The 21,925-nt window shown below is 37.9% G+C and overlaps 2 protein-coding genes across 2 annotated transcripts; one reads left to right on the top strand and one right to left on the bottom strand.

The window, feature by feature from the left end:
* Positions 1-1,330: 1,330 nt before the first annotated feature.
* On the top strand, positions 1,331-2,744 carry LOC104088604 (acidic endochitinase P). The gene is made up of 3 exons (XM_009593309.2): positions 1,331-1,656; positions 1,853-1,955; positions 2,140-2,744. Exons 1-3 carry the CDS (start codon positions 1,374-1,376, stop codon positions 2,513-2,515), a joined length of 762 nt encoding a protein of 253 aa, XP_009591604.1. The 5' UTR covers positions 1,331-1,373; the 3' UTR covers positions 2,516-2,744.
* Positions 2,745-18,562: 15,818 nt separating this feature from the next.
* On the bottom strand, positions 18,563-20,242 carry LOC138904782 (uncharacterized). Its single transcript, XM_070193286.1, has 6 exons — positions 20,212-20,242; positions 20,089-20,127; positions 19,882-19,926; positions 19,534-19,754; positions 19,238-19,348; positions 18,563-19,087 (listed from the first exon to the last, which is right to left on the bottom strand). The coding sequence occupies exons 1-6, from the start codon at positions 20,240-20,242 to the stop codon at positions 18,563-18,565; spliced, it is 972 nt and encodes a 323-aa protein (XP_070049387.1).
* Between the last annotated feature and the right edge of the window lie 1,683 nt (positions 20,243-21,925).

Below are 21,925 nucleotides of genomic sequence, written 5' to 3'. Positions count from 1 at the left end.
CAACCTTACCTGAAGAGTTGTAACTCTTCGGTATAACCCAACATTTTTGGCTATAAATACATGAACCCTCCCTCAGATCTTCCTTACGAGAATTCTGATTGAATTTGGCGGTTTGCATAAATGGCCATTTTACAAAACAACCATTTTGAGTTGCAACCTTACCTGAAGAGTTGTAACTCTTGAGTATAACCCAATATTTTTGGCTATAAATACATGAACCCTCCCTCAGATCTTCCTTTCTGCATTGTTTTAACTACAACAAAGCAACAGTAAGTGTGATTTGCTGCCGCCATTTGTGTTCGTTGAAACATTGGGGTTTGAAGTACCGCTACACCAGTGTGTAATCCGTTCTATCCTGGGAGGAAATAATCCACAACCTCGGATATTAGGAGGGGATTAAGTTCCTTAAGGATACACTGTAAATTCAGTGGGCTCGGATTAATTTCTACTTCTTCTACATTTCTGTCTATACGTTGTTTTCTTCTCCAAAATTATTTTACAAGTACTGTACTCTAACATATCCTGGTCATGACTAATGAGCAAACGGTGAAGGTTTCTGTACATTAGAGTGGCGAGATTGTGCATAAAGCCAGTTCAGTTCAATATATTTGTGGCCCTGGTAACGAGTGGCAAGTTCCCTACTTCACTCAAGGACGTCACTTTGCTAAAAGAAATTTCTGATATTTTAAATCATCTCATTGAGGATAAATTAAAAAAAATTAAAGTTACATTATTTTTAAATATTTTGTAATTCGTTTTAGACGCACTAAATTTGAGTACATCCAATAGAATGCTATCAATATTCCTAGCGTCACATGTATATCGCTTAGGTTACTGTAGTCTGTATCTGAAAAGAAAATTTTATATTTATTTCCTTGCTATTTACTCCTCAGTTCAGTTTTATTTGTCCTTATTTTAAAAATAGATTTTCACTTTTACTTGTCCACTTTCGTGTATGAAGAGAAAAGTAATTTATTTTTCTTGTTTTGTCCTTTGGTCATTTCAAATCATTTTTCAAATTCATTAAAATTATATACTAATTAATATGAGTATCATGATAAATTATGTAATTTATTTATTATTTCTTACGGGCATACAAATTAATTAAAAGTGAACGGAGGAAGTATCTTGGAAGAACTCCGGGTGCCTCTCTTCACAGTATCGGCCATTTATGATGAAACACGTATATGACCCAAACAAGACGCAAACTTGACAACTACGATGTGGAAAACTGACATTTAACAAATTAATCAAAGCCCCATTTAATCTTATTAGTTGAAAAGTCTCTGCCTACCTTAAATCTGAGTCCTATAAATACCCACACACATAACTAAAAGTTCTAACTCAAAAAGCATAAGAAAGAAGAGAGGAAAATGGAGTTTTCTGGATCACCACTGACATTGTTTTGTTGTGTGTTTTTCCTGTTCCTAACAGGGAGCTTGGCACAAGGCATTGGCTCAATTGTAACGAATGACTTGTTCAACGAGATGCTGAAGAATAGGAACGACGGTAGATGTCCTGCCAATGGCTTCTATACTTATGATGCATTCATAGCTGCTGCCAATTCCTTTCCTGGTTTTGGAACTAGTGGTGATGATACTGCCCGTAGGAAAGAAATTGCTGCCTTTTTCGGTCAAACTTCTCATGAAACTACAGGTAATTTGACTTATCATCCCTCAACTGTAATCTTAGCAATGCTGCTAATTTGTTTTTGACTCTGTTTGCATTGTAGTACTGAATCAATATATGAAAGTGTCTATCGATCGGGTGCAATTTACCAAGTTGTCTGGTTTATTTTTTATGTTACTAATTCCACTTATTATTAGAAGGTGTAACATTTGTTCTTTCGCAGGTGGTTCCCTGAGTGCAGAACCTTTTACAGGAGGATATTGCTTTGTTAGGCAAAATGACCAGAGTGACAGATATTATGGTAGAGGACCCATCCAATTGACAAAGTACGTAAGAAAGATCAATAGAATACCAATTGTTGAAAAATCACCTTAAATGACCTTTGACAGGGGCAATTATATTAAGGGTCATTTCTCTATATCTGTTTCATACGGAGTATTAAATAAGAACACTGAAAATGCATATATTTAGTGCCATAATGACTGATTTTGAAATGATAAACTTTTGCAGCCAAAATAACTATGAGAAAGCTGGAAATGCAATTAGACAAGACCTAGTTAACAACCCAGATTTAGTAGCTACAGATGCTACTATATCATTCAAAACAGCTATATGGTTCTGGATGACACCACAGGATAATAAGCCATCAAGCCACGACGTTATCATCGGTAGTTGGACTCCGTCCGCCGCTGATCAGTCGGCGAATCGAGCACCTGGTTACGGTGTAATTACCAACATTATTAACGGTGGAATTGAATGTGGCGTAGGTCCGAATGCCGCAGTGGAAGATCGAATTGGATACTACAGGAGGTATTGTGGTATGTTGAATGTTGCTCCTGGGGACAACTTGGACTGTTACAACCAAAGGAACTTCGCCCAAGGCTAGGATTCGTTAGATCATGTTATGTGTACACAAGTTATATTTGTATGTAATGAATAAGGGGATTGTGTACCCATTTAGAATAAGGGGAAATATTTCTGTTATTTGTCTTCTTCGAAAGAATAACCAGTAGTTCCTATATATCTGGTGCTTCGAGTGAAAACGAATATTCTATCCGGAAATAAATACTGTATGTTTCTTGTCTTATAATATGGAGTGTCAGATTTTGATAAAACTTGTAATTTCCCCTATAGTGAATTTATTTATATAGTTCTTGCATTTCTCCGCTCAAAACGATTTTTTAAAAAGGGGGATCGAACTCTAAAATCTAAAAGATCATGAATTGCTTTGGATGTTCTCTAGTTTGTAGACAAATAATATAATCAGCGTTTGGAGAAAATCTAATACAGTCAAACCTCTATATAACAATACTTCTCTATAAAAGTCAAGTTTTTTCTGAACCAATTTTATGTTATGTTATAATATATGTTCTCTATAACATTACTTCGCTATAACATCCAAAAATATTCGGTACAAACGAGACTGTTATAGAGAGGTTTAACTGTATATATCCAACGACATACCCAAATATAGAGCCAGAAGTATGGAATGAACTATTTTCTTTTTTTGTCCAAAACAAATATAGCTTAAAAGTAAAGAAGACGTCAATTTTTTTTTTCTAGTATAGCTTTACTCCAGTAAATTATCTAAAAAATCTAAGGAGCTTTACTTCAGTAAATGATCTAGCTTTAGTCAAAATAATTCAAACGATTAATGTTATTAAATAATTTTTGTAATGAATCTGTCAAAACATTTAATGAACACTTATTTTGAATCACAAGGAACCGATATTGATGTCCAAATAAGTATCGCGGCATTGCTATTTGCAACTTCAGAAAGTTTTCTTTGGAAAAAGGGAATTTCAGTCATGGAATTATCGTACTTTATGTCAAAAAAGCAAGTTTGCACCCTTATGTCTCAGTGTTGGCAAATGGGTGAGTGATGTTGAATTTAAACAAGTTGAGAGCGAGTTTTTTCAAGGTCACTTGATTTTGTCGCTCTTTACAAATTTATTTTAAGTTTTATGGCCCTAATTATTTTTTACACATGTGAAATTTACTTTTAGACGTGAGAGATCTGTCTTTTACAGATAAGAAATCTAAAAAGATCATTTTCTTAATTTTAAAATAATAAAAGGGACATGATATAAGCAAATTGAACTGTCACATAAAGTTGTGTTGAAATTGTCATCACTAGTTTTCTTTCTAATCTAACAAAAGGGTTTGAGTGAAGCGATCTTAGTATTCAACTAGCTACATTAGGGTTGTTCAAAATCAAATCAAAACTGTTAACCGAACTGAATCGATGACTTATTGGATTATTGGTATCAGATTATCAGGGTAATGGATGGTGAACAGATTGAGATTTTATAATTAACCGCTTAACGATTTGGGAGCGAATTACTAAAATTATTTTATCGGATAAATCGTTAACCTGTTAAGAATTTTTATATTTACACTTTCCTATGGATCTTGAAGTAGCAAGAACTCTTAAGACTCGACGTCCATTCCAATTTATAACTTTCCCACCATAATTTTCAATTAAATCCAGCTCATCAAGTCTGTTAGAATACGTACAGGAAGTTAGCCAACAAAACCACCCATAAAAAAGAATCTATTTCAATATTATACCAAAATATTTCTATTTGGTTTCGACGATAAACCGCCCGATAATCGTTAATCTGATACCAATCCGCCCGTTATCTTATCGGATGGCTAGCGGATTACTATATTTATAATCTGATAACCAATAAGTCAAACCGTTAAGCATAATTATCTGCCCGTTAAGCACCCTCATAGAAACTAAGGGTCCACCAAACTATATAGAGAACCAGGTTCTCTATAAGTTCCAACATAACGCACGCACACATCAGTAAGTAAATGACACAATAAAATTTTACGTGAAAAACTCCCAAATTACGGGATTAAAAACTACGACCTACCCTTGTAGGATTTCAACTTCACTACCGAGCAAATTTTAGATTACAATCTATTGTAACCTAGGAATTAACCTCTTAATCCCTCACTAACTTGTAACAGCTCTATTACAAGCTACTTTGTAATAACTCTATTACAAAGACTTACAACTCCACTAACTCTAGCCAAGACACAAACACAAGGCTTATGATTTTATAATAATTTCCTACACAATGCTTCTAACTAAGCTAAGTAGGAATTACAAGTAAAGTGCTTTAACAAAGGTGCAACACAACTAAAGACATGTAATGACTCAATACAGGAAATTGGTCCTTCGTTATGTTGTTCTTTATTCTTGATGCCCTTGAGAATCACTTGCGAGATTGACACAGACTTGAGAGAATTTCTTGACTCGATTCTGAATGTGTAAGTGTTTTGGTTTACCTTTACTTGATGTTAGTAATTTATTTGTGACATTATTTATATGATGCAAGTAAGATAGGTAAATGGCATTCCCTATAAAGTTGACTGTTGCACTAGTTTTGCACTGTTGCGTGTGCAGGTAGCAACTTTACAGCTGTTGGGAGTTGACTTGTACCGTCACTAAGGGAACTGGTGGCCATCTATTCCCTATAGTGAGTTTATTTATATAGTTCTTGCATTTCTCCGCTCAAAAAGATTTTTAAAAAAAGGGGATCGAACTCTAAAATCTAAAAGATCATGAATTGCTTTGGATGTTCTCTAGTTTGTAGACAAATAATATAATCAGCATTGGAAAAAATCTAATACAGTCAAACCTATTTATAACAACATCTCTATATAACAACACTTCTCTATAAAAGTCAAGCTTTTTCGGAATCAATTTTTATGTTATGTTATAATATATGTTCTCTATAACATTACTTCGCTATAACATCCAAAAATATTCGGTACAAACGAGACTGTTATAGAGAGATTTAACTGTATATATCCAACGACATACCCAAATATAGAGCTAGAAGTATGGAATGAACTACTTTCTTTTTTTGTCCAAAACAAATATAGCTTAAACGTAAAAAAGATGTCAATATGTTTTCCCTAGTATAGCTATACTCAAGTAAATGATCTAAAAAGTATAAGGAGTTTTACTCCCGTATCTATACTATATTAAAAGCACGAAGGCCCTTAACGAAATATCGTTCGCCTTTTTTACCCTTTAGAAAAAGGTTTCACATTAGACAAAGTTATAATTTGTTTTTAACTTTCTTAAGATCTAGCACTTTAAAATCAACTAAAATTTTGGTTATTAAATATTTTCTTATTAAATTAGGTAAAAAGTCCTAATATTTAGGAAATTAAAATCAATAAATTCTTTTCCTTATAAATCTTTTCTTATTTTAAATTGTTAATATCTTACTTCTTTTTTTCTATAAATAAAACTATAACAATAACGTGTAGATGCTCCAGTATTCTCTAACCACAAATAGAAGAGAGTATATGGATAGAGATATTAACATATATCTTACGTCTTATTTTTGCTTTTGGGGGAATTATTGTTGCACCTCTTTAATTTCATATCGATAATATTAAAGTCACATATTTTATATTATATATTTTTCATCAACTCATTTTAAAAGTATGATGTTGAACATGAAAATTTTTCCATATTATATTTAAATTCGAGAAAAAGCTGTCTATAACTCTTTTTTTTTTTTGTTTGGTTGTGCATAAAAGATTTATACACCTATGGTCCTATACCGAGTTACTTGAATAAAAAGTCTCAATATCCTTTTCTATTCCATTTACTATTTAGCTAAAGCTAACATAAAGAATATAGTATTATTCTATTGTATTTCTTTATTTTTGTTATTCGTTATACGAACATGAATATATACAATAAATTTTATTATCTTCTACCTTCATGAGCCGATTTATATTTATTTTGGTTTAATGTGTATGAAACTATAAGCAATTATTAGAAGATACATTAAAATTTATTTTTCATATTATGCTAACTAGCATGAAGGACAAATGCACGGCTATAGACAATAGGGTGGCCAAATTTCGCCTTACCAACCCCAAAAAAACTCCGAATACAGGCCTAGATCGTTTGTACAGATAATATTTTTGGGTTCTAAGATCAAAAGTTGAGAGAAAAATAGCCAAGATCGTACGCTAAGGTCCCTAATCAATCACTTAGTGAAAAAGAAAGTGATCGAGCGATGACAACCAGGAGTAGATAAAAGACAATATTTGATTGTCCATAAAACTCGGTAAATATAAAAGATAACATTTGATACATTCAGATGTAGAATCTGCTAGATGCATGGTTATGGATGGAGAAATAAACCTCTCTAAAAAAAAGAGTAGAATATGGATGCTATTTTGTGATAGTAAATTTTTTTTAATTTGTTAGAATAACTTCTACAATATTTTTTATCGATTAAGAAAGAAATATTTGAATAGACCTCTTATATCAATTAATTTATGTCTTTTAGAATGAGCTTGAGAATATATAACTTTCAAATTATTTTTAGTTAACTTTTAAATCTCCAATAAGGTTATATGTTCTTGTTGAAACTAAAAAAAAAAAGCATGATAATTTATGAAATTGAAGTAATAAAATTATAAAACTAGGAGAAATATTAAGTTGAACAGAGTAATTAAGATGGTAGATTGAGAACTTATATGGGGTAGAATTTCTTCCTTCTTGAGTAATTGGCTAAATAGGATCAACAATTATTATTTTTAAGATTCTTTTCTTGTAAACTTTTATTTTGTAACCTAAACATAATTTTCACTATAAAAAACATATAATTCATTGAGACAAGTTACACGCGCAAAGCGCGTACTCTAAGACTAGTGATCTAAAAAGTCTAAGGAGCTTTACTCCACAGTAAATGATCTAAAAAGTCTAAGGAGCTTTACTTCAGTAAATGATCTAGCTTTAGTCAAAATAATTCAAATGATTAATGTTATTAAATAATTTTTGTAATGAATCTGTCAAAACCTTTAATGAGCACTTATTTTGAATCACAAGGAATCAATATTGATGTCCAAATAAGTATCTCGGCATTGCTATTTGCTACTTTACAACTTGTTTGGATGGTTGTTACCCATTGTATCGTATTGTATTGTTATCCTAAAATAATATTTATTTTGATTGTCTATTTAAAATTAATTGTATCATATTATTAAATCCATTATTCCGGAACAACCAAAAGCCCCATGTATACGGTCAAAATCGGGGGATAGCCTCGTAATAAATCGGACGAGGGCTCGAAGATGAGACATCAAGCCTAGAGATCGAAGTGTATGTTGAGACCGAGGCCAGCAACAATCGAGATCAAGTATGACCGACTTCGAGGGGAGCATAATAACGGAATGGCGAGATATCAGTAACAGGTCGAAGATCACAACGTGAATCTCGGAACAGATATCCGTGATCGGTCGAAAATTATGGCGTGAATCTCGGAACGGACCAAATCAGAAGCAGATAACTAGCTGTTTATACGGTTTTCTTATGTAATAAGAGACATACCATAATTAGGTCTCCTCTACTATATAAAGAGGAGGTCCAATCATTTGTAGACAGGATTCACTGAAAAGAATATACATATATGCTGCTTTCTTTGCTTTACTTACTGTTCATCGCCGTTTGTTCCATCCTCCATTGTTCTTATTAACTAATCTCAAGACTATCTCGAATCGAGGTCGAGGTATTATTTGCGGGCCGGTTTGATTTATTTTATTGTCCAAGTTATCTATTTAATTTGTTGTTTATCAATTGATGCTGGTTTAAATCACATATCCTTAAAACCACAATATAAGTTTAATTGTTACTCAATTTTTAAGGTAAACAATTTGGCGCCCACCGTGGGGCTAAGGATAATAGTGATTGTTCAGTACTGATTCTGGTAAAACTCACTATTTTACGCTTGTTCTTGTCAAGTATCTTTGCTTTTAGGTTAAAACATGTCAAACTCACAAAACGCATCCACACACAGTGACAATAGCCTCCGATTCCACGGTAAAAACGAAAATGTGATTGCTCCAGGAGTCAAGGTGCCACAGGTTAATCTCGGGGGAGCACCGGTTGACAACCCAGTCGATGTCAGTTTGCACATTGCTCTAAACGCGGACCTAGGCGCAAATCTCGATGGAAGTGTACGCAGAGAAGGCCGATCTAGTTGCCAAGGAACACATGGCAGGGGAGATGAAGGACTCAGTCTCCAAGTGATATTCGAGACGCTTTAGGCTCAGCAAGCCGCTATTGCTCAATTACAAAATCAACATAGAGTTCCGAATAGGGTTGAGCCGGAAACTACTCGTTGTACCGAGCCAGTACAGGAAAGGTCGAATGGTAACGAATCGAGGACTGATCCTGCGGTAATGAAAATGCTCGAGGAGCTCGCCAAAAGAATTGAATTAGGGGACAAGAGAATTGAAGTCAACGATAAAAAAATGAAGACATACAACTCTCGAGTTGATCAGATACCGGGGGCACCGCTAATCTTGAAAAGAATGGATTCGAAAAAGTTTGTACAAAAGTCGTTTCCTCCAAGTGCGGCTCCGAAGCCTATTCCAAAGAAGTTTCACATATTTTATATTATATGTTTTTCATCAACTCATTTTAAAAGTATGATGTTGAACAAGAAAGTTTTTTCACAATATATTTAAATTCTAGAAAAAGCTGTCTATAACTCTTTTTTTTGGTTTGGTTGTGCATAAAAAAATTATATACCTATGGTCCTATACCGAGTTACTTGAATAAAAAGTCTGAATATCCTTTTCTATTCCATTTACTATTTAGCTAAAGCTAACATAAAGAATATAGTATTATTCTATTGTATTTCTTTATTTTTGTTATTCGTTATACGAACATGAATATATACAATAAATTTTATTATCTTCTACCTTCATGAGCCGATTTATATTTATTTTGGTTTAATGTGTATGAAACTATAAGCAATTATTAGAAGATACATTAAAATTTGTTTTTCATATTATGCTAACTAGCATGAAGGACAAATGCACGGCTATAGACAATAGGGTGGCCTAATTTCGCCTTACCAACCCCAAGAAAACTCCGAATACAGGCCTAGATCGTTTGTAAAGATAATATTTTTGGATTCTAAGATCAAAAGTTGAGAGAAAACTAGCCAAGATCGTACGCTAAGGTCCCTAATCAATCACTTAGTGAAAAAGAAAGTGATCGAGCGATGACAAGCAGGAGTAGATAAAAGACAATATTTGATTGTCCATAAAACTCGGTAAATATAAAAGATAATATATGATACATTCAGATGTAGAATCTGCTAGATGCATGGTTATGGATGGAGAAATAAACCTCTCTAAAAAAAAAGAGTAGATTATGGATGCTATTTTGTGATAGTAAATTTTTTTAATTTGTTGGAATAACTTATACAATATTTTTTATCGATTAAGAAAAAAAAATATTTGAATAGACCTCTTATATCAATTAATTTAGGTCTTTTAGAATGAGCTTGAGAATATATAACTTTCCAATTATTTTTAGTTAACTTTTAAATTTCCAATAAGGTTATATGTTCTTGTTGAAACTAAAAAGAAAGCATGATAATTTATGAAATTGAAGTAATAAAATTATAAAACTAGGAGAAATATAAAGTTGAACAGAGTAATTAAGATGGTAGATTGAGAACTTATATGGGGTAGAATTTTTTCCTTCTTGAGTAATTGACTAAATAGGATCAACAATTATTATTTTCAAGAATTCTTTTCTTGTAAACTTTTTTTTTTGTAACCTAAACATAATTTTCACTATAAAAAGCATATAATTTATTAAGACGGGTTACACGCGCAAAGCGCGTACTCTAAGACTAGTGATCTAAAAAGTCTAAGGAGCTTTACTTCAGTAAATGATCTACTTTAGTCAAAATAATTCAAATGATTAATGTTATTAAATAATTTTTGTAATGAATCTGTCAAAACCTTTAATGAGCACTTATTTTGAATCACAAGGAATCGATATTGATGTCCAAATAAGTATCTCGGCATTGCTATTTGCTACTTTACAACTTGTTTGGATGGTTGTTACTCATTGTATCGTATTATATTGTTATCTTAAAATAATATTTGTTTTGATTGTTTATTTAAAATTGATTGTATCGTATTGTTAAATCCATTATTTCGGAACAACCAAAAGCCCCATGTATACGGTTAAAATCGGACCTACCCGATTTTTCTGTTTGATCGAGACAAGGGAGTTGCATCGGGGGATAGCCTCGTAATAAATCGGACCAGGACTCGAAGATAAGACATCAAGCCTAGAGATCGAAGTGTACATTGAGACCGAGGCCAGCAACAATCGAGATCAAGTATGACCGACTTCGAGGGGAGCATAATAACGGAATAGCGAGATATCAGTAACAGGTCGAAGATCATGGCGTGAATCTCGGAACGGATATCCGTGATCGGTAGAGGATCATGGCGTGAATCTCGGAACGGACCAAATCAGAAGCAGATAACTAGCTGTTTATACGGTTTCCATCTGTAATAAGAGACATACCATAATTAGGTCTCCTCTACTATATAAAGAGGAGGTCCAATCATTTGTAGACAGGATTCACTGAAAAGAATATACATATACGCTGCTTTCTTTGCTTTACTTACTGTTCATCGTCGTTTGGTCCATCCTCCATTGTTCTTATTAACTAATCTCAAGACTATCTCGAATCGAGGTCGAGGTATTATTTGCGGACCGATTTGATTTATTTTATTGTCCAAGTTATCTATTTAATTTGTTGTTTATCAATTGGTGCTGGTTTAAATCACATATCCTTAAAACCATAATATAAGTTTAATTGTTACTCAATTTTTAAGGTAAACAGTTTGGCGCCCACCGTGGGGCTAAGGATAATAGTGATTGTTCAGTACTGATTCTCGTAAAACTCACTATTTTACGCTTGTTCTTGTCAAGTATCTTTGCTTTTAGGTTAAAACATGTCAAACTCACAAAACGCATCCACACATAGTGACAATAGCCTTAGATTCCACGGTAAAAACGAAAATGTGATTGCTCCAGGAGTCGAGGTGCCATAGGTTAATCTCGGGGGAGCACTGGTTGCCAAACCAGTCGATGTTAGTTTGCACGTTGCTGTAAACGCGGACCTAGGCGCAAATCTCGATGAAGTGTACGCAGAGAAGGCCGATCTAGTGGCCAAGGAACACATGGCAGGGGAGATGAAGGACTCAGTCTCCAAGTGATATTCGAGACGCTTCAGGCTCAGCAAGCCATTATTTCTCAAGTACAAAATCAACATAGACCTCCGAATAGGGTTGAGCCGGAAACTACTCGCCGTACCGAGCCAGTACAGGAAAGGTCGAATGGTAACGAATCGGGGACTGATCCTGCGGTAATGAAAATGCTCGAGGAGCTCGCCAAAAAAATTGAATAAGGGGACAAGAGAATCGTAGCCAACGATAAAAAAGTGGAGACATAAAACTCTCAAGTTGATCAGATACCGGGGGCACCGCCAATCTTGAAAGGAATGGATTCGAAAAAGTTTTTACAAAAGTCATTTCCTCCAAGTGCTGCTCCGAAGCCTATTCCAAAGAAGTTTCGTATGCTAGAAATACCCAAATATAATGGGACCACTGATCCCAACGAGCATGTTACTTCATATACATGCGCCATCAAGGGTAACGATTTAGAAGATGATGAAATCGAATCAGTGTTATTGAAAATATTCGGAGAGACCCTTTCAAAGGGAGCAATGATTTGGTGTTACAACCTGCCACCAAATTCCATCGACTCATTTGCCATGTTAGCAGATTCTTTCGTAAAGGCACATGCCGGGACCATCAAGGTCGCAACAAGGAAATCAGACCTCTTCAAGGTAAGACAAAGTGATAATGAAATGCTGAGGGAGTTCGTGTCCCGATTTCAAATGGAACGCATGAAGTTGCCACCGATCACAGATGATTGGGCCGTTCAAGCTTTCACCCAAGGGTTGAACGAGCGGAGTTCGATAGCATCACCTCAGTAGAAATAAAATCTGATCGAGTATCCAACTGTAACTTGGGCAGATGTGCACAATCGATATCAATCGAAGATCAGGGTCGAGGACGACAAATTAGGAGCCCCTTCTAGTTCAGTACATCCAAATAGGTCGGCAATTAAAAACTAGAGGGACGTCGACAGGGAGCCAAGATCGAACAGAGACCAATATCAAACATATACCGCAGATCGAATGAACAATGGTTCAAGACGCAATTCAGCCCAAAGCGATCGAAGAAGTGATCGAGGACATAATTCTCGGGGACTTATGAGAAAAAGTGGTTTTGACAAGTATGCCGATCCCATAGAGGCACCCCGATTATCATAATATAACTTTAGCATCGATGTATCGAGTATTGTATCGGCAATTGGAAGGATCAAAGATACTAGGTGTCCTATACCCATACAAACTGATCCTTCATAAAGAAACCCAAATTTTATGTGCAAGTATCATGGCACACATGGTCACAAAATCGAGGATTGCAGACAATTAAGGGAGGAGGTAGCCCGTCTATTCAATGAGGGCCACCTTCGAGAGTTCCTCAGCGATCGAGCCAAGAATTATTTTAGAGAAAGGGACGCCAACAGGAAAAATGAACAAGAGGAACCCCAACATGTCATTTATATGATCGTCGGTGGGGTCAACATTCCACATGGACCCATATTCAAATGCACTAAGGTATCAATCACTAGGGAAAAAAATGAACTGGAGATTATGTGCCCGAAGGCACTTTATCATTCAATGACGAAGAAGCAGAAGGCCTCTCTCAGCCCCACAACGATGCTCTGGTAATTTCTATCTTATTAAATAAAATTCAAGTTAAGCGTGTTTTAGTGGATCCAGGTAGCTCAGCGAATATCATCCGATCGAGGGTCGTAGAGTAACTCAGCCTGCAAAATCATATCGTGCTCGCAGATCGGGTTCTTAAACGGCTTCAATATGGCCAGTGAAACAACTAAAGGGGAGGTTATTCTACTGGAACCATTCAAGATACCAAGTTCCACGTAATCGAGGGCGACATGAGATATAATGCCCTACTCGGAAGGCCTTGGATCCACAATATGAGGGCAGTTTCTTTGACTCTCCACCAAATGATGAAATTACGACGGCCGGTATAAAAATAGTATACGGGTAGCAGCATACTGCAAAGGAAATATTTTTGGTCGATGAGGTAACGCCGATATCGATACTATCAACCTCGGAATGGTCGAGCATCAAAAGTAAACAGGAAGTCAAATAGCAATCATAGCCACCAGCCTCGATCGAATCAAGGAAGCAGGAGATAGAAGAAGAAGAGGAGGATTTTCTGATCCCTCAAACTTTTATTGTTCCCGATTCGAAGAGCTGGAACATGTTATATTGATCGAGTACCTACCCGAGCGAAAGGTATACCTGAGAACGGGATTAACCCCCGAACTCAGGAAAAAGCTTATTCAATATCTTATTGATAACATAGATTATTTTTCTTGGTCCCATTTAGACATGACATGGATCCCACCGGAGATAACGACGCATCGGCTAAGCCTGGACCCTAGGTTCAAACCGGTGAAGCAAAAGAGAAGACCCCAATCCGAGGTAAAACACGCATTCATAAAGGACGAGGTAACTAAACTTCTCAAAATCGGGTCAATTCGGGAGGTGAAATATCCTGAATGGTTAGCCAATATAGTTGCAGTCCCTAAAAAAGGGAACAAACTTAGAATGTGTGTAGATTATAAGGATTTAAACAAGGTGTGCACCAAAGATTCTTTTCCACTGCCTAACATCGATCGCATGATCGATGCCACGGCTGGCCACGAGATCCTTACTTTTCTTGATGCCTATTTCGGGTACAATCAAATCCAAATGAACCCGGAGGACTGAGAAAAGACTTCATTTATCACCAAGTATGGAACATATTGTTATAATATAATGTCCTTCGGGCTAAAAAGTGCAGGAACTACTTACCAACGCCTAGTAAAAAAATATTCGAAGAACAAATAGGTAAATCAATGGAAGTTTATATTGATGACATGTTAGTTAAGTCCCTGCGCGTAGAGGACCATTTGGCTCATTTGCAGGAAACGTTCGAGATTTTAAGGAAATACAACATGAAGCTCAACCCCGAGAAATATGCATTCGAGGTCGGTTCGGGAAAGTTCCTTGGCTTCATGGTATCAAATCGGGGAATCGATATCAACCCCGATAAAATCAAGGCCATCGAAGACATCACCGTCGTGGACAGTGTAAAAACTGTGCAGAATCTAACTGGATGGATAACTGCCTTAGGTCGATTCATTTTGAGGTCGTCGGATCGAAGTCACAGATTTTTCTCTCTGCTAAAAGAGAAGAACGATTTCGCTTGGACCCCGGAATGCCAACAGGCATGAGAAGAATTGAAGCGATATCTATCAAGCCCACCACTGCTTCACACTCCAAAAGCAGATGAGAAACTTTACTTGTACTTTTAGTATCAGAAATTGCGGTAAGTGGTGTCCTAGTTTGAGAAGAGCAAGGTACGAAATTTTCCATTTATTATGTAAGTCGAACCTTAGGAGAAGCAGAAACTAGATATCCACATTTGGAGAAATTGGCACTTTCACTAATAAGCACATCTATAAAGTTAAGACCATACTTTCAATGTCATCCTATATGCCTATTAACCACTTATCCACTTCGTAATATTTTGCATAATCCCAAACTATCGGGCTGATTGGCCAAATGGGCCGTCGAACTAAGTGGGTACGATATCAAATATCAACCCCCAGACGGCCATCAAGTCTCAAATTTTAGCAGACTTCGTGGCCAACTTCACGCCAACCCTCGTACCCGAAGTCGAAAAGGAACTCTTTTTAAAATCGGGTACATCATCGGTGATATGAACCCTTTTAACAGACGGTGCTTCAAATGTGAAAGGGTCCGGGTTAAGCATCATTTTGAAGCCACCCACGGGTAGCACTATTAGGCAATCTATCAAAACTTCTAAGTTGACTAACGATGAGGCCAAGTATGAGGCCATGATTGCAAGTCTCGAGCTAGCTAAAAGCTTGGGATCAAAAGTCATTGAAGCCAAGTGTGACTCTTTACTGGTAGTGAACCAAGTAAACAAAATCTTCGAAGTTCGAGAGGATAGAATGCAAAGGTATTTGGAAAAGTTGCAGGTAACCTTGCACCGTTTCAAGGAATGGAATTTACAACATGTACCTCGAGAACAAAACAGTGAGGCCGATGCACTTGCAAATCTAGTCATCGGTCGAGGAAGATGAGATCAGCTCGGGGACTATCGTTCAACTCTCGAGATCCGTGATCGAGGAAGGTCATGCCGAGATAAACTCTACAAGCTTAACCTGGGATTAGAGGAACAAATATATTGAATACTTGAAAAACGGAAAGCTCCCATCGGACCCTAAAGAGTCGAGGGCCCTACAAACCAAAGTTGCTCGATTCACAATGGTTGAAGATGAAACATTGTACATAAGGACATTCGATGGACCATTGGCAGTGTGCTTAGGACCAGGGGACACCGATTATGTTCTACGAGAAGTCCATGAAGGCACTTATAAGAACCACTCTGGCGTCGAATCACTGATTCACAAAATCATTAGAGCAGGATACTACTGGGATTAGATGGAAAAAGTCACTAAGGGGTTTGTTCGAAAATGTGATAAATGTCAAAGGTTTACACCGATGATCCATCATCCCAGAGAACAACTTCATTCAGTCTTATCCCCATGGCCGTTCATGAAATGGGGAATGGATATCGTCGGTCCTCTGCCATCGGCCCCAGGTAAAGCTAAGTTCATTTTATTTATGACTGACTATTTCTCTAAATGGGTTGAAGCACACGCGTTCGAGAAAATAAGAGAGAAAGAGGTCATAGACTTCATCTAGGATCATATCATATGTCGATTTGGGATACCTGCCAAAATAGTGTGTGACAATGGAAAATAATTTATCGGCAGCAAAGTGACAAAATTCCTCGAAGACCACAAAATAAAAAGGATGTTATCAACACCATATTACCCTAGTGGGAACGGACAGGTTGAATCAACGAACAAGACTATCATTCAAAACCTGAAGAAAAGGTTGAATGTCGTTAAGGGGAAATGGTGAGAAATTCTATCCGAAATTCTCTGGGCATATCGAACAACGTCAAAGTCCAGTACGAGGGCAACCTCGTTCTCCTTCGTATATGGCTCTGGGGCCTTGATTCCAGTCGAAATTAGGGAACCCAATGCCAGGTTTCGACATACAACAAAAGAGTCAAATCATGAGGCTATGAATACTAGCCTCGAATTATTAGATGAAAAATGACAAGCCGCACTCGTTCGAATGGCTGCACAAAAGCAACGAATCGAAAGATATTACAATAGGAGAACCAACCTTCGCCACTTCAGAGTCGGAGACTTAGTCCTGAGGAAAGTCACCATCAACACTCGAGATCCTAATGAAGGAAAGCTCGTCCCAAATTGGGAAGGACCCTACCAAGTCCTCGACACAGTCGGAAAGGGATCTTATAAGCTCAGCACGATGGACGGCAAACAACTGCCAAATAATTAGAACATATCGCTTCTCAAACGGTATTATTGCTAAGGTATGGCTTTATTCCCTTTTTTCTTTTATATATTCGATACTAACTCACTGCAGATGATCGATCGAAGATATCGAGACCTCGGGTTTTAAAGCATGCGTTGCACTCTTTTTCCCTTAGATCGATTTTTGTCCCAAGTGGGTTTTTTCGACAAGGTTTTTAATGAGGCAACAATTATGTACTACCTGGGGACAATTTAACATTATCCAAGGCTTCTTTACAATCAACCTCGAATAATGGGGGGCATCACCAGGGGCTCGATAGAGAAACTTTGTAATGGGCCAAATGGTCAACTGAACCGTGTCCATAAAGATTAGTCGAGCCCCTATGGCAAAACATGTACGCATGTATAGATTATACAAAGAATCATTCTTTCTATATCAAACATCTTGTGTCTCAAAAAAACTTTTCTACTATACAAGCTCCATACTTATGATTTTGTGAGAAATGGCTCAAGGGCCAAGTACAAATATACCTCGTACACTCGGAGACTGCCATTGAGGATCGACATATTCGAGTAATCTAAACTAGACCTCAAAGAGGTATCCCTCGATCTATCGGCCGAGGGCATCGCTCTCAGGGACTAACACTTCAAACAAGTTTGAAGTTTTATTGGTAAATAAGCCCAAGAGGCATACTCAAAGGCTACGGCCAAACTAAGGCGGCTCGGAGACGTCCGAATCCCGCAATAAAAATAGGCCTTCGAATTCTTTGAAAAACCGGTTAAAAAAGGCTACCCTCGGCAAAAGGGCTTCGATGAAATCAGCCCTCGAAAAACCTTAAGAGGTATCAAATTATCTAAACACAAACGTGCTAAGGCACAAAAAGTAAAGAGGTTTCAATCAACATCAAACCCTCAAAAAACCCAATGGGTAAAGAATACGTGTGAAGGCATAAAGTAATTTTTACTAAATCTTCTAAGCCGACAAAGGAAAAAAGTAACCATCTTTTAGAGGCCATATCGGCCCAATCTAAAGAGCCTAATGGCCAATACACTTAGAGTTCGAGATTTTTTTCTCACTCAATTCGGACCTAAGAGTTTCACTATTCCGAGCTCAAATAAAATTGACTTGAATATAGCTTGAAGATTCATCATTATTTGATATAAAACCTTAAGGGGTCTATTACTGTGAGTTCGAAACTTACTCGAACTCGGATACAAAAACAGTATAATTACGGCTTCGATCAAGCCATCCGAAATCAAAATCTCGAACATATTGCTAAGCTCAGGGACTCGCCTTTGCTTAACCAAAAAACCAAAGAGTTTGTTCTACTCTAAGTTCGAGCTGTTGCTCACTCTATTATAGAGGCTACAATGACCTGATTACAACAAAGTTCTCATAAGACAAAATAGAATTTATCATAAATCAGAAATCGGGGAGACGAAACGGAAAGAAAATGAATCTTTCATATATGCAAAGTATTTAGAAAGACCACACATGGTCTTACACAAAAAAAAACAAAAAGGAGAAAAAATACTAAATGCCTAGTCCGCCTCGGGAGCTGCATCTTCGGGAGCTTCATCTTCATCTCCTTCACTGTCGGATCCACTCGCAGAGTCTTTATCATCGGAAAACAAAGCTCCGACCTCGTCCTCCAAAACTTTCGCACTTTTGATATCAGCCATGAGGTCGAATCCACGAGCATGTACCTCCTTAAGAGTCTCGCTTCGGGACTGGCGCCTAGCATGATCGGCAACACGAGACAATCTAACCTCAACAGCATAAAATATTTCCTTTGCCTGAGTGTTAGCAGCTTCAGCGTCGGCTCGGTAGGAGGCCACGAGCACCTCTGCCTCGGATGTGGCCCTTGCAAGCTCAGCGGCCAACCGAGTCTCGAGCTCTTTAACTTTCTGGGCTTGGAGTTGACGCTCAACCGAAGACAGTTGGGCCCGAACCACATCTTTCTCCAAGTCGAGACGGTCCATGATTTGCTTCCACCCCAAGGTCTCTGCCTCTTTCATCTTTGCTTCCTCACGAAGCTCCTCAACCAATTCGGCCTTCTGCTGAACCTGTAGAATCAAAGTGTTAGTCGCCAATATCAAGTTAATACATAACAAGCTCCCAAAAATTGGCATTACCTACTCAATGAGCTCGGTATGATCTTGATGAGCTCTTGTCAGCTCAGCTCGAATACTCATGATCTCATCTTCTTTTCGCACATAGAGGAGTTTGAGGGTGTTTCTTTCCTCCGTAAGCTTTTTGAGATCAGCTTCACATCGGGCTAGCTCAGCTCGGTACTTGGAAGATGCTTCTCGATGGAGCGCTATAGCCTGTACAGAAAGAAAGGGAACCTGACTTAGAGAAATAAGAACAAACGCAAGCATGGTAGCATGGGTTAAAACTCACTTGGTTCAGAAACCGCTGAGCCTCATCAAAAATGAGTGATTCGTCAAGGTCGGAAATATCATCGACCCCCTCAAAGCAACCACTAAATATATCATCCCCTTAGAGGTACATCCCCACATCGGGGGTCTCCACCCGCCAGTTGCTCATCACGGCATGAGGCATCATCCACACTCGATGATTCGAGGATTCTGCTCAGACCTTTCTCCGACTGAACCCCCTCGACCGTCACAAGCTCAGCAGCTTTAGAAGCTTCGATGCTTTCCCTCTTCTGAGCCACCAGTATGCAGTCGGTATCTTCTCCCTCCTCGTCCTCATCTCGTAGCATTTGGACTACATCGACAGACAGAACGGCGAGATCAGTATTTGACTTTCGAGCCCTATTTGTTTTTGGGCCTTGGGGTATCTAGTGGCGAAGCCCTTTTCCTTTTCTTGTCTTTGGTCGACTTCGGGACCTCACCTTCCCTAAGGGGAGGTGGCCTCATAACGATACTATCTCCAAGACCTGTATGAGAAGAAATCAAGTTAAAAGGAAGTATTTCACAGGAAAGCATCAAATACGGATGGGGGAACTTACCATGATTTTTGGCCTCCCATCGACCCTTGGACAAATCACGCCACGAGCGCTCAGCATACGAAGAAGTTGAAACCAATTGTCAAACCTAACCTGCAAGGTCCGGGACTGCACCAGGAAACCAGGGGAAAGCTGCACCACAAAGAAGAATATAGATGAGAAGAGGTAACGAAAACATAACAAGTAATCAAATGTTATCGGTGAAGTTTTACTTACACTTTATGTTCCATTCTTCGGGGAATGACATCTTCTCGGCGGGAATTAAATCGGAGGTCCTGACTCGGACAAATCGGCACATCCATCCTCAGTCCTTGCCCTCGTCCATGATCGAGAATAACACCTTCGTGGCTCGGCGCTGAATCCTTATCAGTCCACCCCGATAAAGACGGGGGCTGTATAGCCTAATGAGATGATCGAGGGTGAAAGACATCCCCTCGATCTTGCTCGAGAAGAATCTGAGCAAAATGACAATGCGCTAAAAATAGGGGTAGATCTGGCCTAGGGTTACCCGGTATTGGCGGTAGAATTCGATTACGATAGGTTCGATGAAGCCCGGTGTGAAAGGGTAAGTATACACACTTAAGAACCCTTTCACATGAGTGGTGATGTCCTCTTCAGGGGTAGGAATCACCACCTCTTTATTCTCCCAGTGGTAGTCCTTTTTCACCTGCTCGAGATCACCTTCGGATATCGAACAGATGTATCTAGACATTGGCTCGCATCGGCCAGGAACCGAAGAGGGTTTTTCGACTTTAAATTTGGAAGTAAGTTCACATAGCCTGGAGATGCACTATTCGATACGTGGCTCCACCGGTGTTTTGTCACTGGCTGGCCGCGATGAGGAGGCTTTTCTCCTTGAGGAACTGTCTTTGATATTTTTGCCATTGCTATATGAGGTGTAAGGAAGAAGAAGGCGTAATTTGTGTTTTAATAAGAGATTGGTAAACGGAAACCGACAAAGTTGATAAACTTGAAGAAGATAAAAGAGCTTTTGAAGATTAGAAGAAGTTTGAAAGTAAAGTTTGAGAAGATTATGAAGGTGACCTATTTATAATAACCACTTTGATGGTTTGAAAGCACTGGTGGCCGACCATTAACTGCGTTAATTAATGACCTTGGGAACTGTGCAGGCGCGACGCTCCAGTCGCTTACGTCACGATGTTGACATCATTAAATTGAAGTCTCAAATTCGTTTCTTCTCGTTACACTTTAAGAAACGAGGGGATTATCTGTATACGGTCAAAATCAGGCCTACTCGATTTTGTTGTTTGATCGAGACAAAGGAGTTGCATCGCGGGGGGGGGGGAGGGGGGAGGGCAGCCTCGTAATAAGTCGGACCAGGGCTCGAAGATGAGACATCAAGCCTAGAGATCAAAGTGTACGTTGAGACCGAGGCCAGCAACAATCGAGATCAAGTATGACCAACTTTGAGGAGAGCATCATAATGGAATGGCGTGATATCAGTAACAGGTCGAAGATCACAGCGTGAATCTCGGAACGGATATCCGTGATCGGTCAAAAATCATGACGTGAATCTCGGAACGGACCAAATCAGAAGCGGATAACTAGCTGTTTATACAGTTTCCTTCTGTAATGAGAGACATACCATAATTAGGTTTCCTCTACTATATAAAGAGGAGGTCCAATCATTTGTAGACTGGATTCACTGAAAAGAATATACATATATGCTACTTTCTTTTCTTTACTTATTGTTCATCGCCGTTTGTTCCATCCTCCATTGTTCTTATTAATTAATCTCAAGACTATCTCGAATCGAGGTCGAGGTATTATTTGCGGACCAGTTTAATTTATTTTATTGTCCAAGTTATCTATTTAATTTGTTGTTTATCAATTGGTGCTGGTTTAAATCACATATCCTTAAAACCACAATATAAGTTTAATTGTTACTCAATTTTTAAGGTAAACACCC

This window comes from Nicotiana tomentosiformis, chromosome 2, assembly GCF_000390325.3.
Source record: "Nicotiana tomentosiformis chromosome 2, ASM39032v3, whole genome shotgun sequence".
In the NCBI taxonomy this organism is placed as follows: Eukaryota; Viridiplantae; Streptophyta; class Magnoliopsida; order Solanales; family Solanaceae; genus Nicotiana; species Nicotiana tomentosiformis.
Note: the sequence above shows the minus strand (reverse complement) of the source record. Positions and strands in the feature narration are given on the sequence as shown.